The 25,249-nt window shown below is 58.4% G+C and overlaps 1 protein-coding gene across 1 annotated transcript in view; it reads right to left on the minus strand.

Annotated features, from left to right (window-relative positions):
* DNAH17 (dynein axonemal heavy chain 17) overlaps positions 1 to 25,249 on the minus strand; it is a gene marked incomplete at both ends in the record, with an annotated part of 110,072 nt that overhangs the window by 37,099 nt on the left and 47,724 nt on the right. The window contains 21 exons of the mRNA XM_082679965.1: positions 3,756 to 3,947; positions 4,048 to 4,212; positions 4,663 to 4,824; positions 5,850 to 5,941; positions 6,314 to 6,461; positions 7,165 to 7,267; positions 9,692 to 9,857; positions 10,293 to 10,500; positions 10,729 to 10,902; positions 11,003 to 11,285; positions 15,222 to 15,370; positions 16,085 to 16,212; positions 17,742 to 17,874; positions 18,734 to 18,871; positions 19,260 to 19,487; positions 19,645 to 19,783; positions 20,248 to 20,405; positions 22,223 to 22,327; positions 23,414 to 23,570; positions 24,171 to 24,331; positions 24,668 to 24,799. Coding sequence (XP_082536091.1) covers positions 3,756 to 3,947; positions 4,048 to 4,212; positions 4,663 to 4,824; positions 5,850 to 5,941; positions 6,314 to 6,461; positions 7,165 to 7,267; positions 9,692 to 9,857; positions 10,293 to 10,500; positions 10,729 to 10,902; positions 11,003 to 11,285; positions 15,222 to 15,370; positions 16,085 to 16,212; positions 17,742 to 17,874; positions 18,734 to 18,871; positions 19,260 to 19,487; positions 19,645 to 19,783; positions 20,248 to 20,405; positions 22,223 to 22,327; positions 23,414 to 23,570; positions 24,171 to 24,331; positions 24,668 to 24,799 — 3,321 coding nt within the window. The remainder of the gene's footprint in view (positions 1 to 3,755; positions 3,948 to 4,047; positions 4,213 to 4,662; positions 4,825 to 5,849; positions 5,942 to 6,313; positions 6,462 to 7,164; positions 7,268 to 9,691; positions 9,858 to 10,292; positions 10,501 to 10,728; positions 10,903 to 11,002; positions 11,286 to 15,221; positions 15,371 to 16,084; positions 16,213 to 17,741; positions 17,875 to 18,733; positions 18,872 to 19,259; positions 19,488 to 19,644; positions 19,784 to 20,247; positions 20,406 to 22,222; positions 22,328 to 23,413; positions 23,571 to 24,170; positions 24,332 to 24,667; positions 24,800 to 25,249) is intronic.

The following is a 25,249-nucleotide window of genomic DNA, read 5'->3' on the forward strand; positions in this document are numbered from 1 at the left end:
CAGCCGTAGGTACCTAAACGCGGGAGCTTCATTGCGCGTGAGCCCGGCGGTCGTCCTGGGGGAGGCGAGTGTGGCGACTGCACAACAGAGGGCAGCTCCTGGCTGGTGCGGGCTCAACCTGCACCGCTGTCATGCTGACCCCTGAGTGTTCCTCCCTCCTGTGGTTTGGGAATGAACGAATTTGGGAGGGGCCTCGAAGTTCCACCAAGTTCAGCTTTTGAATCCGGTTCGACTGGCTGAGGCAAGGGATCTGCTTGGAGCGAGGGAAGCTAGTTGCTGCAGGGACCCAGGTCAGAGCGGAATGTTCTGGAAAGACCGATGGTCCCTAAAGGCCGAGGGCCGGCGTGGTGGCCCCAGGCCTACAGCACCTCTCTTCCCCCATCCCGCTTGCTCGTCTCCGGGAGAATCGGGGTTTGCCGCGCCCTCTGGCCGCTGCCCTTTCTCTAGCTCCCGCTTCCAGGCTCTCTCCTGGGGCCCCCAGGGGAACCTGCTCCGGCCGAGACCTCAGGGCCTCTCCTCGGCCCCAGCCCACTGTCCTGCCTGGAGCCTCTGAGGCCTCGACTGTCGTGAAGCTCGGCCCTCTCTGGCCTTCCTGCCGTGGCGCTTGCTCTGTCCCTGCTGACCGCTGCTCTGGCCCGTGGTCCTCGTCCTGCCTGCCCCGGGATCCCGTCCCCCTCAGCCTCTGCACCTCTCTGGCATGGACTCCGCCACCCCCACGCGCTCAGGCTGAGGGGCCGAGATCTCCACCTGCCGCCCTCTCCTGCACGTCCCAGCCCCACAGGTCCCAGTGCGCCTTGGCCATCTCCTGCCGAGTGTCCCCTCAGTTCCCCCGACGCCCACGCACACGAGGCTGCACACTATCTTGGTTTCTTCTGGCACTGGAGTCTTGGCCGTCCTCGCCACCCCTCCCAGTCCCCCTCTGTCCTCAGTTCCCGTCTGCTTGAGGGAGACTTCGTGTCAGTAATTGCTCCAGCTGCCAACGTCATGGTCAGCCCCACAAGCTCAGCTCCGAGGGTCCCCTCCTCACTCACCATAGAGGAGGAGGGAGCGGGTCCGGACAGCGGCATCTGAGGATGTTAAAGACCACCTGCGTCTGGGTGCATCTCGGGACTGGCGGTAACAGAGCAGGGCGCACACTCCCCTCTCTGGCCGGGGCACACTTCCGGGGCCCCTCGCGGCCGTCGTCATTGCCGGCAGAGACGAAGGAACAAGGAGCCCAGGTTGGGGGTGAGTCTCAGGGAAGAGGGTCGAAGAGGTGTGGCCAGGGGCGCTCTCCTCCTTCTGCCTTGCCGGCTGCAGGAAGGCAAGCGCTCGCCCCGCCTGCCCCTCTCCGGTCAACATTTGCTGAAGGTCGAGGGGGCCGCCCGAGCTGCTGGGACGTGGGCCTGGCCCCTCACTCAGCTTAAAGCATTTCTCCAGAGGGTCTGGTCCAGCTCTCTGGGCTACCACTCGGGCCTCGGGGAGAGGGCTCACAGAAGTCAAAAGCACGCCGCTGCCTGGCCTGGGGACTGCACGGGGGGTGGGGCCTGGGGACCCAGCAGGTGGGAGTCCAGCTAAGGTCCCACTCCTCCCGTCAGTGCAGGGCACTCGCCCACGACGAGGGTCTCGCTCCATCTTTCCCTCCTCCCTTCCTGTTGCACTGTCTGGTTCCAGCCTTTGTGGGGTCACCGGGGCTCCTGTGGTACCCCTCTACCCGTCACCCCTGAGCGATCTCTGCTGTCTTCAAGCCATCCTCCACTCTGTCCCAGAACACCACCAGATCTTGCCCCTCCTCTGCACACATGACCTTGACAGTATCTTGTTTTCTTGGGACCAAGTCCAGGGTTTTCCATGAGGCACTCGATGGCCCTTGGGTTTGGATCCTGACCCTTTTCCCGCCGCGTCTCCAAACTCCAGTGGGTGCCCGTGGCTTATGGTACGACTTTATAATAATGTTACATCATCATGAACGCATCTGTTACGCTAATAACATACACATTGTTAACTTCTTACTGTGACGCTCTCATTAGAACAATAATAATGCATCTTATAACTGTTCAGGAGTCTGCTTCCCCTAATATGACGCAAGGTCCAATGCAAGGTCCTATAGCCCTGTTTACGGCTGCCCTTACTTCCGAATCCACAGAAGCTACTTAATAAATAATATAATAATATAATAATATATATTATAATATATATATAATATATATAATATATATTTTATATAATATATATATTTTATATAAAATATATATTTAATATTATATAAATATATATATTTATTATATAAATATATATATTTATATAATATAATATTATATAAATATAATATATATTATATATATAATATATATATAATATATATATTTATATAAAATATATATTTTATATAATATAAAAATATAATAATAAACACTTAACAAATGATAACCAATGAGGAGTACAGACCCAGTTCGTCGCGGGCGCAGGAGCAATGAATTGTGACGAAACAGATCACAGAGCTGCTGTAGCCAATGCCAGGGGATAAAACAACATCTGCCACAGGTGGCCCCAAGGTGAGGCCAACAAAATCCTCACAAGCACAGGGCAAAGAGTATGATGCAATCAGGAAAATAAAGCAGTACAATTAAGCTAACAGACTAGAGACTTTTCCAGTGGAGACAACTCAGTACAACCGCGCAGCTCCAGAGGCGAGGATTCTAACCACCCCGAGCGCACGCGGGGAGTCGGTGCAAACCCACTCGCGCGGCTTAGCTGAGCACCGCTAAGACCCACGACACGCCGGCTCAGTTCAGGAGGTGGTGTCTGGCAGAACCTACATTAGGGAGACCTCTCCCTTAAGGCTGGGATTTTAAAAACACAGCCAGCTGGCTGGTCCTCTGATAGGAAGTGTAGAACGCACCGGGGGCAATGCCAAGCTGGAGGCCGCTGGCCCTGGCACAGCCTGCTCAGCATCGTCGCGAGAGCAGGGCTGAGAACTAGCTCACCGTCCCCATCGTCCTTCCTGGGGCCTCTGCCCGCAGACCACCCCCGTCCTGCTGAGGTCCCAGGGTGCCAGGCTCCGGCAGGGGTCCAGGCCACCCCCCTAAGGCCACCTGGCCAGCAACTGCCTCGGAGCCGTGAGCGGAGGGGAGGGTCCCCTGGGTCTGGCACTGTCCTGGCCCACAGAGGCAGCCTCGACACCAAGGCAAAGAGGGACGAGCCGTGTGACGCGGTCCAGTCAATTTCAGCTCTAATCCGAGACACAACGATGGTAAGCTCTAGACTGATCGTGTTTGACTAGCACACAGGTCCCCGAGAGAGCAAATTTTCGGGAAAAAGGAATCAATAAAAAGCCTCGGCGGCACGTCTTGGGGATGGGAGACCTGAATCAAGCTTATATTTATTTGATTAATTAAAAAAAGCAGGCCCCCAGAACCCTGAGGATGTAGTTAGACAGCTAGTGAGTACCGGTTCTCAATTATTTAATCTGGAAAACTGGGAAAGATGCGGCACGGTTGGATGACCAGAGACGAGAACCAAATCTCTTTGCCGCTATTATCTGGGGTGACTCTCTACTGGCTCTAATCTACCGGAAACCCACACTTCCTTTTACCTTCGTCACATGGCCGTGGGCACCGGCCGAATGTGTCCCTGGCCTTTACCGTCTAAGATAATCACCCTGCTGGTGACCTTCCCACTCTCTGCGCTGGATGCTTCGTCTGGGGAACGGGAGTGGGGAGACTCTTCTCCGCTCCCCCTCCCGAAGGGCGGCTTACTGAGAGGCGACATCTCACCTTGAGGTCTGGGATCCCGTAGCCCTTCTTGAGGGTGATCTGGAACACGTCCAGCGCGCTGATGTACGCGGCCAGGCGGGAGAGGCTCTGCTTGCCGCTGCCGCCCACCCCGACCAGCAGGGCGTTGCCCCGTGGGGACTCCAGGATACGGCTGATCCTGCAGATGTGGGCCACCGCGTCCTCAAACAGCACCTGAAGAGACCGGGCCAGAGAGACCCCGGGCGTCTCACCGCGCAGACACGCCTCCCTTGTCCCTCCCCAGCCCGCTGCTGCCTGCTCGAGCCCCGCTCACCAGGTTCATGACCGCGTTGATCTCGTTGTAACTGTCCAGAGCTTCCACCAGGAGCTTGCTCAGGGGAGCCACGTCAGTCACCGGCAGGTACTTGGGATCGCCGATCCCGTGAGCAAAGTGGCAGTAGATATTGGGTTTGGCGAATAAGAGCTCGTCAGCAAGATCCTAGACGTCAGAGACAAGATGCTTCTGTTGTCGCTGCCTCGGGCACACAGATCACGAACAGCAGCCCGAGCACCTTGCCCGGCGGCCTCAGAATATCAGGCCACGTCTGCAGGGGCCCCCGCAAACCACTGGGCAAAATCCCCTGGCCCCTGCCACATCGGGAATGAACGGAGAGTCCAGAAAAATGACTCTACCACGAAAACCCCGGACACATCAGCGGAGCACATCGACCCCAGCAGAGCTGTCTGTGCCCAGCGGCTAGAGGGAGGTCTTCACTCCTCCTCGCTCGGGCCACACCCACGTGGCAGAGTCACCTCGTGGGACCCAACGTGGTCGTTCCCATCCCCAGCCCAGGGCCCTTGCAGGGGGGCGGGGATTGTCACGGGGTCCCGACACCCTGCCCCTCGGAGCCTCCCTGGGCTTGGCAGGGGACGTGGCGGCCTGACGTACGTCGAAGAACTTCTTGGTGGAAGCGATGGTGACTCTGCGCAGCGCCTCCTGGTCCTTCTCATCCACCATCTTGTCGCCGTACACACGTTCGGCTTCGTGCAGCCAGAGGCGGACGAGGTCCAGTGGGATTTTCAGGGTCTCTGCGGTGGAGAACAGGAGCCCCTGCCCCAGACGCGGGGCGGTCGGCCTCCTTAGCCGTGTCCGGGAGGCAAGCCGAGCGCCGCGTGTGGATCAAACGAGAAAGTGGCCGCTTCCCCAGGGGATGACCCTTTAGGCTGTGGTACAGCGGCCACCAGAGGTCCAGGAAGCCACGGACTGCCAAGGCCGCGCAAGTCCTGGAGGCTGGAGGGTGTGTCTGTGGCCTGAGAGACGTGGGGGGATTCTCCTCACGAGACAGGGTTAAGGGCTGCCCCCTCTAAGGGGGTGGACAGTGGAGAAAGGGACAAGGGGGCTGATCAGGCCACGGAGTGGCCGGCGAGCTTGGGCCGTGCAGCGAGCCTGGCAGGCCCAGGCCTGGCTTGGCCGTTCACTAACCAAGGGACCTGGCAAGTTCAACAGGTGCTTTTCTTCCAGGCCCTTGTTCTGGGCTCTGGGAACACAGTGATGATGGGACTGACCCTGCCTTCATGGAGTTTGCCTTCTAGTGGGGAGATGTAACCAGACAAAATCACAAGGTAATTACACATTGTGACGTGTGCTATGAATGACATAAACAGGGACAGTGAGACAGCGTGTGGGGATGAGGAGGGGCCTCTTGAGGGCACGACATTTGAGCTGACACTCGAAGTGGAGGGAGCCTTAGACTTCCCACCTGTAAAATGGGGATATACGAGCATTACATGTTGTTTGGAGGAGAAAATGGGGATATAAGTGGCCAAACCCATTGGCTAGCTCAGTCAATACGTAAGAGGAAACATCATCACCACCATCAAGACTACAACCATCACCACCACCATCACCATCGTCATCACCATCATCACCATCACTACCATTATCGTCATCACCATCATTATTGCCATCATCACTATCACCATTATTATCACCATGGTCACCATCATCATCAACATCATCACTGTAATCAGTCCATAGATCACTTTGCTTTCTCTCCTGAGAGCAGCAGAGGAGGAGAGCATCTGTGGGTCAGGCCTTGGCCATAACGTGACATGACACAGCGCTAAAAGCAGTACCTGGAAAATATTGGAGAGGTCCCTGAGGTTGAAGACATAATGAAACTTAACGGCTGTGGGAAGAAACGTTGATGTCACTTTCTGGTGCAGGGCTGTTACAGGAAAAAGACACATCGATTCTTGCACACTCTTAATGGCCTCGGGAAGTGCAAAGCTTAAGCTATCGTTTCTGAAGCAAATGGACTATGCGATGGTGACAATTTAAGTAAGAAACCTACAGAGCTGAGGAGGGAGGAAGTTCGCTACTCTACTGATGTGTAAATTGTTTCTGTGTACTGAATTTCCTATCCTCTGCCTCCCCCTCAAGAAACTGGATTTCACAATACCTCAACAGCATCGTTAAAAAAAATATTGACTTGGAAGTCTAAACAAAATATTTACCAGGGGCAAGTATGAAGCCTCCGTCAGCCCCAGAAAGCAGCGGGTCTCGCCGACGGGAGAGGGGGCGAGGCAGGTCAGCTTACCCAGGGCGGAGGCCACCAGGTGGTTGCTCATCTTCTGGACTACCATGGGGACCGACTGATAGGCCAGGTGCTGGGCCAGGATGGTGCTGTAGATGCTCATGAGGGCCTCCTGGCCCGGGAAGCTCACGGCAAACACACAGAAGTGGCGCTGCCCGGAACAACCAGAGACCCTCGTCAGGCTGCGCGTAGGGACCAGCTTGGGGCGGGGCCCCCTTCCTGGGGAGCAGACTCTGTCCTCATCGCCTAATGTCTCGTGGGCATGGTCAGAATGGACAGGTTCTCTCCTCATGCCATGTGTGTGGTAAAGCCCCCTTAAATACTGATTACATCTCAAACAGCCAAATTCGTGTCATGCTCTCCAGAAAAAACTTGGAGGAGGCCAAAGAGTGCCTTAGAGCGCAGCCTGGATTTAAATTCCAGGTCTCCGTCTGCTTCGGTCATTCAGAGGTGAGGTCCTGCCTGGGTGGCATTGCAGATAGAGTACAGGATTTCCTATTAAATCTGAATTTCACATAGGAAATTTTTTTTTTTTTTAGTACAAATATGTCTCAAACATCATATGGGGCATGCTTTTCTGTTTATCTGAAATTCAGATTTGAGCGGGCATCTGTATTTTTATTTGCTAAGTCTGGCAGCCCTATGGGCTCACAGGGAGAGCTGACTAGCCTCTCAACACCCCCCTCCTTCCCCCACCCACTGGGAGTGTCCTGACATCTTCTGAAAGGCTGGGGCGTTCTCCAGGGAATGCCAGCCCACAGCCCCACGATCCCAAATCAATGCTTTCCTTCTCATTTGCCAAAGCGAGCCTTGGGCTCCTGCAGCTGACCGAGATGAGTCCAGGCTCTGCCTACCTGAAGCCTGGGGTCGATGGTGAAGGATCCAGCAGTGGGGTTCATGCACGCCACGTACTGGCAGTTATGGACGTCCTTCAGTGTCAGCTTCTGTCGGTCATACCTGCGCGGGCAAGGCCAGCATAATGTCCTGCTGCCGGAGCCACCCCCCGGCTCCCCATCCACCCCAGTACTGCCCTGCATGTGGTTAAAAAAAAAAAAACACCTCAAAATAACAATTACATGTGAAATGGCCAATTGTACTTCATGCTCTTAAGAGAAATTTTGAAACAGGAGGCAACAGAGTGGCTCCGTGTTCAGGTCTGGGTTTATGTTCCAGTTCCTCCATTCAGTGGCCTCGTGACTCTGGGGAGGCTGGCTAACCCCGCCGTGCCTCAGTGTTCTTGTCTGTGCAATGGGTCATGATGAGGACGAATGGAGCTAATGCATGAAAATAAACTCAGAAGGGCCCCTGAAATAGAGCGAGGGTTCCACAGATGTTTACCACCCCCCCCATTATCACTCTAATTATCCAGGATGATGATGGTGACGACGATCAAGTAAGCTGAGGAGCTTCCTCGGTGCCAGGGCACTGCTAACACTTCCAGGGGCTCAGACGAGGTCAAAGGCTATAAAGAGCTTGTGCGTCTTTCACGTGCCTTTTACCTTTTGGCTTTTCCCCCCATTGTTTTTTGTTTTCTGTTGGGAGTTGGCGCCGGCCCTTGTCCATTTGTGGGGATTCCTTGTATGCCCCATGTGTTAATCCACTGCCAGTGTCAGGCACTGCAAGTAATTTCTCCCGTTAATCCCATACTGTGCTGGGCCATGGTGTCTCTGGGTGAACAGCGTTACTCAGTTTTCAGGGAGGTCAAAGTCACCATTCTTCGGCCTCCTGGCCTATGCTTTTGAAACCTAGGTCTGAGAAGTCCTTCGCACTCCCCACCTTTCCCCGGGTCACACTTTCTTCCACCAACGTGGCAGTTTCTCCTTTGGCTTGTGGGTCTGCCCTCCACGCGGGGCCCGCCTGATCCGTGTGGGAGGGGGTGGTCTGTGTTGCCGTCTCTTCTGCCCTTGCTGACAGAGCCTCTGAACGGTCCAGCCTTCCCTGTTGCTTGTGGGGCCCCTTTATCTGAAATTCTAGAGGGATCTTCCAAATCTGACTATGCCTCCCCCTCCTAGAGAGATGCTTCAGGACAAACTCAAGGGCAGCTGTGGACCCAGGGCTGAAGTTTCACAGCCCTTAGGGCCCTCTTAAAGAAGAGCGCAACACATCTTAGTTCTGTCAATTTTGCAAGGATGCACGACCTGGTGAGCCCATTTCGAGAGCATGCAACCAGGGCCCGGGAGAGTGAGGGGCCACCCCTGGGTCCCCCAGCAGATCCTCCCGAGGGGGTGCGGGCAGCCCTCACGTATCCCTCCTGCTTTGTCCTCGGCGTCCTGCCCTGTCCCTCCCCAGACCTGTCCTGGGCCCTGGCCGTCCCACACCACTTTCATGTCCTCACAGATGTCGAGCTCTCGCAGGGCTGCACTTCAAGTGTGCCCCGCCCTGGCCCAGCTCTGTCACCTCCCCAGGGAGCCATCCCTAACACCCTGTTCCCACATCACAGCCCACAGCCCCCATGGCTTCACTGCTGTCCTTGTTGGGTTCCTACAGCCCGTGAGCCCTGGAGTCGGTGTCATGTCACGGGGAAAGGCCCGCCATGGAGTCAGACACGTGGGCTTGACCTCCAGCTGTGCCTTTCATCAGGGCTGTGACCGCCAGCAGGCCACTTATCCGCTCTATGCCCTATTTCTCGGCAGTAAGGGGCAGACTCCACGCATCCCCTCACTGACCCCTGATGAGATTTCTCGGGTTCCTCTGGTCTCAAAACCCCCAGGTTTGGCTTGGGCCACTTGCCAGGTCATCGTGGCACACTTCTTTCAAGTGATACTTGTTTTAACCACACTGAATGTTCTGACCTTTCCAGACTGCAAATGTAAACATGCCACCCTCGGCTTTCCGTTGCCCTTGGGAGAAAGTGTTCTCTGTCCAGTGGTCCATGAGTCCTGGGGTCTGGCCGCCCCTGCCCCGGGCAACCTCTCCCTCTGGCTCTCGTGCTCCAGCCACGCTGGGCTCCTATGGCCCCCTCCAGGGGCCACACTCCCTCTGTCCATGGCATCTACTGTGCCCGAGATGCTCTCCCTCCAAAGTACTGACACTAAGGCCAGTAATGGAGCTCCCAGCTGCCTCCTCCCGCCCTGGGTCTCTGACCCAGCCGCTGGGGCCCTCTGTGACTGCTCCCTTCACCCTGGAACTGCACCCCTCTGTCTTCTCTGCCATATGGACACTTCAATTAGAGGGGCCCCTGTCTGTCCCTGCTCCATGGAACTGCAGGCCCCAGCCGCCAGCCCGGGGCCTGGCAGATGCCCAGGACGTATTTGCGGAATGTATGAGAGGAGGAGACCTTGATCCCCCACCTCTCCCCAGAACTGTGACCCCATCAGCGTGGTCCTGTGTCCCAGCCCTGCATCCTCCCTGTGGCAACCCCCCCGCCCCGCCCCCACTCACCAGTGCCTGTGGTCCATGTGCTGCCGGAGGAGGGTGTGCGGGGCCACCGTCCCGTACTTGTCCACCTCGGGCATGTTCATGTCGTCGATGAAGTAGATCAGCTTCTTGGTGCCTGGTGGCCCGTAATTCCGCCCTGATTTCTTCTCCAGCGGCTTTTCGAGAACACCTGGAGAAGGGAATGGGGTGACTACCACGGTGCCTGGTAGATCTCAGAGGCGGTGGCCCGAGGGGTAGCCCCGGGGCACCAGAGACAGGATGGGTTGGACTCCAGCCACCTCAGGAGTAAAGGAGAGGGTGGTGGGCACCACTGGCTCCAGGCAGGGGGACAGGAACCTTGTGCTCATCGACCTGGGGGCCACCTGAGACTGGTTACGAGGGGAGCTCCCTGTGGGATCTGCCACCCTCGTCCCCCTGCTCTGGGCATAGAGGGCAGTGGGTGGGGGCATGGGAAGTGGAGAGGCAGCTGGCAAGCTCCCGGGTCTGCAGTAAGAAGGCACTGTGAGGAACGTCAGGGTGGGACTGGGGGGCAGTCGCGTCGGATGAGAGTGATGGGGTGTGTCGAGGCCAGGCTGTGAGGATGCGCGCTTGTCCTCAGCCTCACCCTGCAGCATAGCCGAGGTCGTGTAGAAGTTGAAGGGCACGGCCTGCACCAACCAGTCGTCTGTACTCAGGCTGCCCAGCTTGTCCCCCATCAGCACCGACTTGCCCGTCCCTGCATTCCCCACCAGCATCACCGGCCACGACTTCTCCACGAGCAGGTCCAAGAAGTAGCGGATGCGGATGGTTTCCGTGGTGTGCACCAGTGAGGCCTGTGGGAGAGAGGGAGGAGCTGTAACCCCAGACACACCTGAGCCTCCAATTCCCACCCTCCGTACAAACCTGCAGACCTGGACAGTTTGTCAAATCCCCAGTCTTACTTGGAAGGTCCTACTGTTGAAAACCGTTTGCGACCGGACATCCCATTGAGAAGCGAGTGGGATGGGGCTCTGAGTCCTGCCCCTAAATCGTCATAAATCGTCACCGCTCTGGGCAGTTACCTGCAGGGGGACATCAGGGTCCAGCTCGAAGCGGGGCACCTTGTCCGTCCACGGCAGGAACTTTTTGGTGTCGGGATCTATGTAGTAGTCAAAGATCGTTCCCTGCGAGGGGAACTTGATTGTCTTGAATTCGTTGATCCACCATCGGCTGAACTCGACCCGATAATCTACAAGCTGTTGGGAAACAAAATAGAGCGCAGAAACGGCCCAGCTGAGGGGGATGCCGGGAGACCGGGTCTGGGTGGCCAGGCACCCGCCGCGGCCGGCTGCTCACCTGGTCCTGGAACATGGCCCCTCCGAAGGCCCAGAAGCAGGCGAACACGAAGTAGAGCTCGTACAGCTCCTTGGCAGAGTCGGGGGGTGCGTTCTGCTCGGTGAGGAGGCACTCGAGCAGGTACAGGATCATCTGGATGACCGTGATCTCGGGCACCGGGGTGATCGTCTTAAACCCGACGCGAAGCTTGTCCAGGCAGGTGGGCAGGTACTTGTCAAAGAGGACCAGCAGGGTGGCCTTTTCCGACTGCACCTTGCGCCTCTCGATCCAGCTGCTCACCACCCTGGGGAAGACGGGAGGTGCTGGAGGACTGGGCCACCACGCTGGGTCCCCCGGCAACCCTCCGCTTGGGGAACGCTTCCATGGGATTCCGGCACTCCTGCCTGGTGATGGGGCCAGTCCCAGACCTTAAGAGGATCTGATGAGGGTGTGCTCTTTCCCTGGGATTCTAGCTGTGGGGTGCTGTCCTCCTAGAACAACTGGGAGCCATCCTTTCCACCCCCAAATGCAGATAATACTGAGGACAGTAGAGCTGGACATAGGAGAAGAAGAGAGGAGAGAGAAGTTTCATAACATCACCTGGGGGAGAGAGAGGGAGGGGATGGGAAGGGAAGAAAAGGGAAAGGAAAGGAGAGGAGCAGGGACACATCACTGCATTATCTGGACTCCTGGATCCAGCCATGCCTGAAGCATACATGGTGAATTGAGCCAATTGACGCATTTAATGGAAGAGTCCAAACCAATACAACAGGCATTCCTGAGGAGCCATGTTGGGTTGTCCGGCACACATACATCTCGGGAGTGGGTTGCATGGAGGTGGCCCACAACGGCTGTGAGGGGTGTGGATCCTGGAGCCCGACTGCCTGGCTTGAATGGGCTCTAGCGTGGCCAGCCGTGGCCTCGGGCAAGTTACTCAACATGTCTGGGTCTCAGGTTCCTCATCCGTAAATGGGAGTGATGATAATTGCTCCCATATTCGAAGGACTACCTGGGCTGATACTTTTAAAGCTCATAGAGGGGAGCCTGGCCCACGGTAAGTGCTGAACAAGTGCCTGCTGAAAGCGGAAAGAGCGTCGGCTCCCTTGCGGGCTGATGAGCTCAGTGAGCTGTCCTTTCTAGGATGCCCAAAACGTAAGCAGGAAGCTCGCGTTACCCGAGGCAGCTCGCCTGCCCTCCGCAGCCCCAGCAGACATGCCTTTCTGCAAGTGAGCGCACGTTCTGGAAGCTCTGCCTCTTACTGCACCCCTAGCAGAACAGAGAACCAAGAGCTCAAAAACTCTGCCCCGTTGCCCCTGGGCTCACTAGGTAACAGAGGAAACCATTAAACACTCTATGTCCACAAGCGAACACAGTGCAGCTGAGAACTGGATTCCAAATGCAGTGGGTCTTCAGAACGGAGACCGATTTGCAAATCTATACATAGACTGCTGCATTTGCCTTCTCTCTTGAAGGCGGATATATCAAATTTGAAATTTTGCCTTGTTAGAGACATTGAGTGCGTGCAGATGTGCGCGCTGGCTTTGATCTGAAAAGCCGACCCAGACCCAGACCCCGGGAGGACGAGTGGCTTCCCTGCAGGCTCCTGCCCTGTCCCCAGAGGCCACGGGGCCCCTCCGGCCCTGGAGCTTTGCTTCTCCTCCCGCTCCTGGATACGCTCAGCCACCCCTGCCTCGAGTCGTGGCTGCCCCTGCTGGAGGGCTGCTCTTTCTCTGGGTTGGGGGGGCCTGAGCAGGCCCTCAGCCTCTCCACTCCTCTCCAGCAAAACCCGGGTCTCCTCCTGGTCCCCAGGATGCCACTCACTCTCTCGGTTATCCCTCTGGAGCCCTAAGAACCACTCCGGCTGAAGGGTGAGCCTTCGGGTCCCGCCCCCGCCCACCCCTGCTGACCTTCCGCTCTCCTTCCCGCCCCCGCTGAGCGTCCACCGGGGGCCCCTCGGCCCCACCGTCTCCTTCCCGTACTCTTGCGTCTTAGCGGCTCCCGCTCAGACTTTGTTCCAGTTCTCTTGCCTTGTCTGCTGCCCACCCTGGAAACGCCCAGACATGTGTAGTTGGAGGAATGGGGGCCCCTCAAAAGACATGTCCACCCACAGTCTATGAATGTGGCCGTATTTGGAAAAAGGGTGTTTGCAGATGCAATCAAATTAAGGATCTCGGGCTTCCCTGGTGGCGCAGTGGTTGCGAGTCCTCCTGCCGATGCAGGGGACACGGGTTCGTGCCCCGGTCCGGGAAGATCCCGCATGCCGCGGAGCGGATGGGCCTGTGAGCCATGGCCTCTGAGCCTGCGCGTCCGGAGCCTGTGCTCCGCAACGGGAGAGGCCGCAACAGTGAGAGGCCCGCGGACCACAAAAAAAAAAAAAAAATAAGGATCTTGAGAGGGTGCATCCTGGATGAGGGTGGGCCCTGATCCAACGACTGGTCCTTATGAGAAGAGGGAAGTTAGGACACAGAGGCATGTGCAGAGGGGAGACCACGTGAGGCTCAGAAAGGTGGCTGTGTGATGGGTGATGTGTCTACAAGCCAAGGATTGCCAGCAACAGCAGAAGCTGGGGGAGAAGCCCTAGGAGAGATCCCCCCTCAGAGTTTCCAGAAGGAACCAACCCTTCCAACACCTGATTTCATACTTCTGGCCTCCAGAACCGGAAGAGAAAAAACTTCCACTGTTTGAAGCTGCCCGGTTTGTGGCCCTTTGTCATGGCGGCCACAGGACACTAAGAAAGCAGAATGACAGGTGTGGCTGGAGAAGGCGGCATAGTGGTGCTGGGTCTCAGCGGCCCCCAGGCCCCTGTGGGTCAGGCCAGCTCTGGTTCTGTCCCTGCAGGGTCACTGCGCTCGTGTAGCGCCCTAGCCCCGGCCTCGCTGCATTGGGAGACAGCGGTCTCACTTCCCACTCGATGCACAGACACATCGAGCATGAACTCTCCCCCTCCCCCCTCCCCACCGGCACACTTGCCTGTGCCTGGAAACACCCATGCCTGCTCATCTCGCCCCGGCCGCCGTGAGACATTTCCAGAAGGACCCTCATTACCAGGGCCTCCTCTCAATTCCTCCTCCGTGAATTGCCATCTGGCTTCTGCCCCTGTCGTGCCAGGAAGCTGTTCTTCCTGAGTTAATGGTGAGCTCCCAGCTGCCAAAGCCAGTGGCAACTTCCTGTCCTCGGCTCCTTGACCCTCCGGACGCGACCCTGCTTCCCTCCTGAAGCTCCTTCCTCCCTGGCTATGTGGGGCGTCACCTCCCCGGTTTCCCTTCTACCTGTTCCTTCTCGAATGCTTCAAGGATTCTTCTTCCTCCCAACCTCTCCTACCACTCTCCACATCTCTCCGGGAGACCCAGTCTCCCCAGCACGGAGCAGCCGTGGGTCAGACACACAGCAGATGCAGAAAGCACTGGTCGAGTGAATGAATGAATGAAGTGGACGACTGAACGAATGCAGCCGGGGTGTTTCTCCTGAGGCTGTCCGTCCCAGGATGTTGCACTGGGGTTTCTACTCAAGACCACGCAGGACGTCCTGGCGTATAAATTACTAGCCTTGTGTCCAAGTACAAAAACATGCCTCCAGGATCAATGGCAAGCCTTCCATTTCTTAAGGTTTCAAACATTTCTCACATCCATCCCTCCTCCCCTGTCCCCAGTGGCCACCCGTCATCTGCTGCCATGAACTCTCCTCGTCACGTCAGAAACGGCCCCTGTGCCGGCCCTGGAGGCTGGTCCAGGGTCAGTCCCTTCCTGCCAAGAGCATCCTCGCTTCACGCTCCATCCACGAACACCTGACCACCGCCCGTTCCTGGGAAGCTCACACTCTCGCCCTGATGCCCCTTAAATGTTGGTTCTCACTTGGAATGCTTTCCCTACCTGTCTACCCGGAAAGCTCCTTTTCCTGTCGGGGCTCAGCCCAACCTCCAGCTCCTCCAGGAAGACTTCCTGTCTCCACAACAGGCCCAGACCCTCCCTCCTCCTCAGAGTTCCCTGCATGTGGTACAAGCTTCTGTTTCGTTAGCTGCCGTGATGCAGTCTCCACGCAATACATCGCTTATTCACACATCTGTCCCGCATCCTTTCATCGCCCCCACGCTGCTGCCTGGGGAGGGCCCAGCACAAGGTATTTATCGTATGAATGAACGAGTGAGTGAACGAATGAACGCATTCACAGGAACATACATCAACGTCAACGCCCTCCTCTTTCTCTGCATAGTTTGGAGCCGGAGAACAAAAGCCCAACTCACGGGTTCCACCCGAGGTCGGCCGGGTTGATGTACAGGATGCCGGCTCTGGACACGGTGGCCGGCGTGGCCGTCCTCAGGTGGCTGATCTCGAACACCAGCCGCATGGTGCGGTTCAGGGGGATCCGCTCATTGCTGGCCAGCGTGAGGACCTAGTGAGGGACACGGGCCTGTGGGTTTCAGCCCCAAAGCACCCTCGTCCTGAGGGTTTCACAGGTCACATCTCAGAAGAGGAGGAGGTCGGGGACACTCCCCGTACCCCCGCCAGCCACCAACCAGCCTCCCTAGCCCAGCGTCTCCCTGCCGTCCTCGATGCCAGCCCCCCCGGCCCTTCCCAGCCTGGGGCCATGGAGAGCGTCCAGATGTGCGTGGATGACGTAGGACTTCACTCTGAGGCTAAAGTTGCCTTTCAAACCATGACCCCGCCCCTGCCCCCCAGGAACTCTGGGGGTCCCTCCTCCACCCAATTGAGAATCACTTTCTTAAGCTGCTTCTAGATAATTCTCAACACTGTCCGCGCCTTCCAAGATATTAGCTACCCCTCCGACATCGTGCCACGCGTCAGTCAGACAGGAACGCTCTCTACACCTGCATCCTTCGCCCACACTGCGGCCAAAAAGCAGGTGAGCCGGGTGCACGGGCCTGCATCCTGTGAGGAACGCGTCTTGTGATGAGGGGGGGGCTTTCCCTCGTCCATAACGCTTTGTGCAGAACGCCAGGCAGGCCCCCTCCTGAGTCTCCATGCACAGCGGGTCCTGTCTGCTGAGTGCGGCAGGTGAGACATGTGGCATGTCCCATATGCTCCCCTCCCCCACGTTACTGCCATTCTGGGGGGGTCAGCTCTGGGATCCAGGGGTCCCTTGTACCTTGTTGTCATCCATGACGGTGTTGAGGGACTCGATCCACATGGGGTCTATGTCCCCGTCCAGGATGATCCACTTGGGGCCGTCGTGAGGGATGTTGGCCAGGTCCCGCATGATGGTGGAGAAGAGGCCTGTGGGCGGTGGGGCTCTGTCAGGTCCAGCTCTGGGCGGCTCTCCCTGGGGCCACAGGGGCTGAGACCAAGCTCGCCCCCTCCGGGCCAACACTGGCCTCTCTCTCAGAGGTGGCCAGTGCCCTACTTCAGAGGGACAGCAGAGGCCCTCAGACAGGAGGGGACCTGGCTCATTTCCTGCCCTTCTCCTGACCCCGAGGACCCACCTTTGTGACTCCACCCCTGACCCTGCCCCCCGACATCCCCCCCAAGTCTGGTCCAGTTCTCAGATTCAACAGCCTTACATGGAAGGCCACTGCCCCGCCCTGCACCCCTTCACTCATCCCTTCCCTCTTTCATTCATTCACTCAATAAAGGTTTGCTGAGTGGTCTTAAAGAGTCAGGCTCAGGGACTTCCCTGGTGGCGCAGTGGATAAGAATCTGCCTGCCAATTCAGGGGACAGGGGTTCGATCCTTGGCCCGAGAGGATCCCACATGCCACGGAGCAGCTAAGCCCGTGCACCACAAATACTGAGCCTGCGCTCTAGAGCCCGTGCTCCACAACAGAAGCCACCGCAATGAGAAGCCCGCACACCGCAACGGAGAGTAGCCCCCGCTCGCCGCAACTAGAGAAAGCCCGCACGCAGCAATGAAGACTCAACGCAGCCAAAAATAAAATAAATAAAATTAATTAAAAAAAAAAACAGGAAAAAAAAAAAGTCAGGCTCAGAGCAGGGGGCGTGGGGACAACTGAAGCCCCTGCCCACCCCATAGAGCTTGCATCCCAGTGGAGGGGGTGACGACGCAAGATACACGTGCAGAGATAGATGCCAAGTCACAAAAAGAAAGCGGGGCGGGGGGCAGAGGGTGATGCGGCGGCAGGGGCCTCTCACAGGGGAGACTGGAGCAGAGCCTCCCTGGCTTCCTGGCCCGGGAGGGGGACGCATGGAAGCTTGGGTGGGGCAGGGGTGGGGATGGTCCCCTGGCAAGCAGTACACACCCGCCTCTTCCAACGCCTCCAGTTGCCCCTTCCTCCGCCTGGACCACCCTTGGGGCCCCCCATCTCCCCTAGCCCCTCACCTGTCCTTTCTCCAATGTCCCGAGTTTTTTTTTTTTTATATAAAGCACAGATCTCACCAAGGCCCTTCCCCGGAGAAACACCATTCCCAGCACCCGAGGCTCCAGCCTGCACTTCAGGGCTCTCCTCCTGTAGCCCATGGGGTGGGGGCCCTGTCTCCCCTCAGCCCTGCTTGAGCCCTGATGCTCCGGTGTCCATGGCCTCCCTGGTTCCTCCCGCCTGGGAGCATGAACCAGCCCCCCTCTGTGACCTTCCTGCTCTCCGCAAGCACCATCATTACGCACGCGTACGTGTGGGCCCCCTCACCGCCGCTGGGCCCGCTGCGGGCCTCCCTCAGGGGCTCGGCCACGTGCTCACCGCACAGAGGCCGGCCGAGCGGCCACGACAAAGCGGGCCCGCCGTGGACCCAGGCCTGGGACGCCTGCTCCGAGCCCTCGCCCTCTCGGCCCTGCCGGGGATGCTGCCCCATTACCATCTTTCCACTCCCTGGTCACCGGGTTGATGATGCCGAAGAGCTCGTCGCAGGTGACGGCCTTGGGGTCCAGGTCCACGGCGACCGGCTTCCTCTGCAGGTTCTGATAGGTCTTGTTCAGAGACTTGAGGACCTGCACCGAGGCGGGGGCTGCTCACTCAGGGCCACATCGCGCACCCAGACCCTGCGCTAGGGCCCTTGTGTGAGCTCCAAGGGCCCTTGAAGACCCACGGGCAGAATCCCTGCTCTGGGCCTGGTTTGCTTTGGCGACACGCGGGTGAGTCTGCGACCCGCAAACAACGTCCAGGAAGACGCGCTGCGATGGTTCCTGCCTGTGCACAGAGGAGGGCTACCTGTGCCCAGACTGGGTAACATTCATACTAGTTCCCTGATAATAAAAGTAAGGTGCTCGCTGAAAGAAAAATTAAAGGAAGGAAACTACCTGTCATTCTTCCCCCGCAGAGAAAAGGGTTTCTGAGGACATCTGAGGATGTTTCCCATGGGTATATGTGTAGACAGAAATACACACATTCCTTTTTAGAGAACTGGTTCCTACAGTTTCTGCCTTCTAAAAATGACTTGCAGTGAGCGTCCCTCATGTTACATAGTCTTTGGAAATGATCTTTAATAATAGCATAATAGTCCATCCTGTGGGTGGCTAGCTGAATACTCGGCTGGTTTAGAATTTTCCGATGTTATAGGTATCAGTCATGTTGGCCGCCGCCCTCTGCTTTCCACTGTGCCCAGGCAGTGGTAGGGGGCAGGGGACAGGAGGGTGGGGGGTCGGCTGCAGAGAGGCGGGGTGACTGATATCAAGGGGGGAGGAGGGAGAGAGGAGGACCTGGGAGAAGGGCCTCATCGGTGGGACCAGGGTCCGCTGGCCACTCCTCGCCTCCCCTGCCGTCCCCGGCCCCCCGTCACAGCTTCCTTCCCGGTCCGTGACACCCTTCCGCCCGGGACGCACTGGGCTGGGTCCCCGGGTGGGCATGTACCTGGGACTTGCCACTGCCCGCGTTCCCGATGACGAACACCGAGTGCCTGACTTGCAGCAGCTCCTCCAGCTGCACCACCTTCAGCACGAAGCTGTCCTCCGCCTGCAGCTTGAGCTCAACGATGCTCTGCTTGATGACCTGGGGAAGGCGTGTGGGAACGGGGCGCTGAGCCCCCTGCCCAGCGGAGAGCTCAGAAGGGAACAGCGGCCCTGCCCGTGGGGATGTTTACGTGCTCTGCCGTGGGTGCTACTGAGAACCCTGTGCGGGGAATGGGTTTGCCCAAAGCATCCTCCCCTTCCTCTCCCGACCCCCCAGCGTTGCAAGAGGGGCTGGAGAGGCAACCCGTAGCCTCAGGACGTTCCTCGAGGCAGAGGGAGCCGTGCATGTGTGGCCATTGCCCGCTGGCAGACGTGACCACCACCCCAGTGTGGGTACCTGCCACAGTGTGTGGCGGAAAGAGGCATCCTCGGCGGGAAGGAGGCTGGGGTGTGGCTTCCCGGGCCACCGTGACCCTGGCTGTACCCACCTTCTCAAAATTCAGGTCCCGTTTCCGAGGCACGTCCAGCGCAGGGAAGAGGTCCCCGATGAGCCCCATGAACACGGGCAGGTCGTCGGCGACGATCTTGGGGATGTTGAAGTCCCTGAGCGCCCTCATCAGCACCTGGTCCTCTGCTCGGCCGGGGTCGGCCCTCTTCAGGGAGCCGGCCACCACCAGCACAGACTTGATGGCCCGCAAGCCCCAGTCATAATGATCCTGCGAGTGGAGGGCAGGGCCGGGCGGGCGTGAGCGCGCCGGCGGGGTGCTGGGACGGAGGCCAGCCTGCCGCCGGGACGCGTGGAGGCATGCGGGCCACCTGCGTTTGTAACCCCTCCCGACCCCAGCTCTGTGGGCCCAGGACGCTGTCACACACCTGCTTTGACAGCAGCTCTTTGCACAAGGTGTAGAGCGTGATGAACTTCCTGGCCAGAAGGCGGGCCTCCAGAAAGCCCTCAGACACCAGCATGATCTCGCATATCAGTTCAAAGTCGGGGACCACCATGGCGCAGGGCCTGAGGGGGTCAGCGGGGTCTGCCTTGGCTTCTCCCCCTCTTCCAACTATGCCCCCACCTGCCCCTTGTCACCTAGGGGCACACCTCACCTGCCAGGAGGAGCACAGCACCACTGGCTGAGAGTCTAGGTGCGGAGCCGGGTTCCCAGGCCCCCACCCGCCGCTTGGCTGCGCTCCCGCTTCACTTGTTCCTCCTACACCCTGCGCAGGGGCGTCTCCAGGCCCTGCATCCCTTGACTCAACTCCTCTGAGAGTCACCTGAGCCCTGTCCTCCCTCACTGGCCGGATGTACCGGAAACGGGACCTCCATCCCAGGTGTCAGAGGCCCCGGCGGGCTGGTCCTTCTTACTCAGGCCTTGTCTCCAGACTCCTCCTCTCCCACAGCCCCCTCTGGTCGGCCTCGCCCTCTGCCCTCCACAGCACCCTCCTGGGCACTTCCTCATGCCATCCGCGCCCACCACACACCTGAACAAGGCCTTTAAGTTCTCGGGCAGCTCCGTGCGTCCGGCGTACCCGGGGTTCATGGTGATGAAGAGGCCAACACTGGGGATAAGCCTTATCATCTCTCCCAGGAAATTAAACGTTTCTTTCTTGGCCCGAATTGCATCTTGGATACATTTTACCTAAACAGTGGGTATACAGACGCGTTCACGTGGGAATGACCACCTTCGACGGGCGGGACGGATCGCCGTTTGTGCTAAAGCGTGTGGCTGTGAATTTGCAGAGGACCTTCCTGATTTTTCTTTTTTTAAATTAAACTTTAAACTTTGATACAACCGTAGATTCACATGCGGTTGTAAGAACGAACGAGGAGGGGATCCCATGGGCCCCTCCCAGGCGCCCCCCAAGGGTGACCGTAGTGCAGCATCACCACCAGGACAGCCACGTGATGATGGGACGTTTCTGTGACCTCAGGTGTTGTCACCCTCTATAGCCACCCCCACCGTTCTCCCACCCTGCCCTCCCCGACCCCCTGCAACCACTCATCTGCTCCCGTTTCTGTGATTCTGTCTTTCGTGAACGTTAGTAAGCGGGATGGTACAGTGTGTCACCTGAGACGGGCTTTGGTCACTCAGTGAGACGCCCTGGGGGTTCCTCCAGGTTGGGGTTGTTCCTTGATATTACTGAGTGGCGTCCCATCCCCTGGCCGTTCTGTGTGTCCCGTTCCTGCTCGGGCAGTGTGACCCGTGGGAGGGCTGACTGGTAGCCATCCCCACATCAGAAAGTCAGCCCCGGGCTTCCCTGGTGGCTCAGTGGTTAAGAGTCCGTCTGCAAATGCAGCGTACATGGGTTCGTGCCCCCATCCGGGAAGATCCCGCATGCCATGGAGCGGCTAGGCCCGTGAGCCATGGCCGCTGAGCCTGTGCGTCCGGAGCCTGTGCTCCGCAACAGGAGAGGCCACAACAGTGAGAGGCCCACTTACCGCAAAAAGAAAAAAAAAAAAAAAGAAACTCAGCCCCGGGTGAAATCTGAATTCAGGGACCATTAGCTGCCTTTGACCCTCGGTGGTGCTGAGCAGCTGCAAATCTCCAAGCCACCACTGGAGGGCGCCCTGCAGCCACAGTTTAAGCCCTGACCTATGAGCCTGGGGCTTTGGAGCAAAGCGCATGCCTAGTTGTCCAGGACTTTCCTCCCAGACTGGTCTGCAGCGTGCGGCTCACAACCCAGCAGGGCAGGGGCTGGCGGTGGGACCTCTCCCCTCCACGTGGAGCCTCTCCTAATGTTCCGTCCCAGTTCCTGCTCCTCCATCCGAGTCAACAGAGCTCTACGTGATTATCCTGGGGTCTGTGCACTGACTTTGGGGGCAGGGGTCCCCAAGGCAGCCGTCAGCATTGCCCATGGGTCCAGGGGGCGCTGGCTGCCCTCGTCCTCTCTTTGCAGTACTGGCCTCCAGCCCCAGGGCTTGGGGATAGTTCCATGTCTATGCCAAGGTGGGGAAACAACAGTGGAGGAGGCCAGCTACCTGCACTCACCCCTAATCCTGCCAGCAAACCCATTCTACAGGTTAGAAGATGAAGGCACAGACAGTTCAAATAAAGCCCAGAACTAGGCAGTCCTGCACTCTGTCATGGGTGTTCCCAAGATACTCGGGCTCATTTCCTCCTTCTCTCCCTCCCAGCACCCTTGTCTAACTGATAAACTCCTAGACATCCTTCAATGCCCAGCTCCATTGGTAATTGAGACCAAGCCCTCTGTCCTGGTCCCCTAGGCAAAACTGATTATCCCCTCGTCTGTATTCGGTTACATATGTGCCACTGGGTCTGATCCTTACTGTTTTCCTTCTGTGGGCCCCTGAAGGACAGGGCTGGGGTCCCGCTCACCTTTGTGCCACACCCCCCAACTCAGTGAGGCTGACCTGACCCTACAGGAAAGCTGACGAGCGCCAAGCCGGCAGGGCAGTGAGTTCCCGTACGTGACCCAGAGACCACGCGGGCCCTACCTGTACGGCGATCACAGACAAGACCTCCACGGAGATTCGATTGAACTCATCGAAGCAGCCCCAGGCTCCAGTCTGGGCCAGGCCCTTGTAGATATTGCCACAGGACTAGAAAGGGTGAGATGGGAGAAGCACGCGTGGAGAGCCCTGCCGGGAGCCCCTACCTGCCCCATCAGCCCCCTGGCCGAGGGTCAGGCTTGGGAACTTTGGGGCCCTCAGAAGGCTAGAGGCAGGACGTTCGCTCCCTGGGAGGGATAATCCTGCCCGGGGCCGGGTGCCAGGAAGAGTCCAGACCCTCCCTGGCATGGGGGCTTTGCCCGGGCTCAGATTAGCGAGTTTGTGTAAAGTTCAGCCCTTGCATTTCCCGCTAGCACACAGGAGAGGGGGCTTCCCTCTAAGGTATGGGGACGGACGGCAGGCCCCAGCTGGATAATCAGGACGGCTCTTCAACGTTTACATACAGGACTCCTTCTGGGAGGATCCAGCTTCAGACTTCACTTTCCTAAAACCCAGAAGGCCGGTGCAGGCTGCGGCCTTGAGAGTCAGAAGGGGCAGCTGTCCCCACCCTCAGCCTCAAGATGGGGTCCCCTGGACTGTGGGGCTCCGATGGGGGTGGGGCAGGGAGGCCCCCTGCAGGCCCGAGCTCCTGATCTCAGTGTCCCCCCCGGCCCCCAGGGGCTGCTTTGACCTGACCTCCATGGCCACCCCTCTTCCGGGCCCTTTGAGAGCTGTGGCTGTCCTGCAAAGTCTCCAGTGACCGCTAGGACCCAGCCCCTACCCTATACCCACCCCTCATGCTACCCTGCCCCCCAAGCTCTCAAAGGTGCTCACTCTGTCTGGTGCCCCCAGTTGCCGGGGACAAGCTTGGAATGTAGGTTGGGAGGGGTTACCTCCCCAGGGGAGGCAGGACTGGTTGTGCCCACCCTGAGAGCCTCTACCAGACACGCTGGTCATGCTGCAGAGGCCCAGCCTCCCAGGAGGGCCAAGGCCGCCAGTCGGGGCACCACTACTCAGCCTCTCTGTCTGGTGGACGCCGTCAGCAAGCTGGGGAGCTGGTGCCTCCTGCCTGGGTCCGGCCTGCAGTGTCCACACATCTAGAGCTCACTTGGGGCGTGGAGGCTGTGCCTTCTGAGGGAGGGGCCGTGGGTGGTCCTCCCTGGGGACTTCAGGCCCCCCTGGGCCTGGGATGCGTACCTTGTAGTCCATCTGCTCGGAGCAGTTGAAGACGTAGACCATGGTGCCCAGGGCTCTGCCCAGGTCCTTGGTCGTCTCTGTCTTGCCAGTCCCGGCGGGGCCAGCGGGGGCTCCGCCCATGATCAGGTGGAGGGACTGGGTCAAGGTTATATAGCATCTGCAAAGGACCTCCGATCACCTCGCGGGCGGCAACCCCACAGCCGCCCACGTTCTTTCACTGTGGTTCAGTGACACCCCCCCCAAGCCCCAAGGAGGCACCAAAGGGAGCCGGTGGGAAGCACTTGTGATGTCGCCAAAGAGCAGACACCGTCTTGCCGGGGCGGATGCCACATGGGGGCTGTGCCCACCAGGGCGTTAGAGGAGGCCACTGCCTAACGTCACAGTCACTGGCGGTTCGCTCTGAGCAGCTGCTGGTCTGAGTGCTTTTTGCTGTTAAATGACTCGCTTGACCCTCAACGAGCTGCTGAGCATTTATAAAATAACGTCCCCACTTCGCAGGTCCTCAGAGAGGCTGAGGAACACCCCCAAGGCCATACAGCCAGGGTCGGAGGGAGGGAATAGGATCGTGGCCCCCGAGTCTGGGTGCCTGGCCGGTGGCAGGACTGAATCTGACCCAAATGCCCGGACCCGTCAGCCTCAGCAGGGCACGTTCGGGTCTGACAGCGCAAGGACTCACGGGGAAGGGCCCAGAGAACAGTGAGAGTCCCCCCGCTGCATTGCTCAGGGCCAGGCAGGAAGGCGGCTGGTGCGTCCTCACCTGTCGGTGAGTGGGGTGATGACCAGTCGTGGAGTGTTGCCCAGGTACTCGTACGAGTACTGGATCTGGGCGTCGCAGATGTTGGCAAAGCAGTGCTTCTTCTCCTCGTCCCAGCGGTGCCGCAGCTGGGACTGCCAGGTGAAGGCCTGGGCGCTCTCCACCTGCAGGAGGGGCAGGCCGGTTTGCCTCCCGCTGGCCCCTGCCCCGGGGGGGGGGGGGGCTCCCCGGCCTCCGGCTCCTCCCACGGTGCCCACGTCAAGCCTAACTCCGTGCACCACTGAGTCTCGCTGAACCGTGGGCACCCCTGATCAGGCCGCTTGTCCAGTCGCTTACCAGGGCCGAGACAAGGGATGAAGGAGGCGGTAGCCACTGCCCGGAGTAGTGTCGCCCGCCTCCCTCAACCCAGGAGGAAGCAGCAATAACTGGGATGGGGGCGTGCACGGGAGTCCCAGGCACCAGCCCCCCGCGGGGTTCCCGGCCCTTCCCGGCGCCCGTGCCTTGGCGGTGATCATCTTGGCGACCACATCCCGGGCGTGGACGTCGATGGTACAGATGGTCATGATCTTCGTCCTGTCCCCGGCGTTGAGGTTTCCGATGAGCAGGGTGATGAGCGCGTTCAGCTGACTGATCTGCAGGAGCGAAGGCGCCTCGGCTGGGACACCCATCGCGGGGCGGACTCCGGGCTGGGGGGGGGTCCCCCACGGTTGGGTAGGGAAGACCCCCATGCTCTTGTTCACAACAACGAGACACAGAAAGAAGCTCTCGCTATCCCCCAACTGGGGGTGGGGAACGCTGGGGAACAGGCCCCCCCGTGGAATATCAAGGAGCCACTAAAAATGGTGTAGAAAAAGATCGGATGCCGTGAAAGACGGCGGACGTTGCGTAAAACCAGGATTTTAAAGCTGTGTGGACAGTTTATATATTTTTGCCTAGGAATCGATTACATGCACACAAAAAGATTAGAATGTTAGATAAGAATTTGTTGACGGGGTTATATATGGGTGGTGGGGTTTTTATTTTAAAAATTATCTTTAGTTTCTAAATTTCTAACCAAGAATCTTTTAAAAAGTTAAATCAAA

This window comes from Grampus griseus, assembly GCF_964374135.1.
Source record: "Grampus griseus genome assembly, chromosome: 20".
In the NCBI taxonomy this organism is placed as follows: domain Eukaryota; kingdom Metazoa; phylum Chordata; class Mammalia; order Artiodactyla; family Delphinidae; genus Grampus; species Grampus griseus.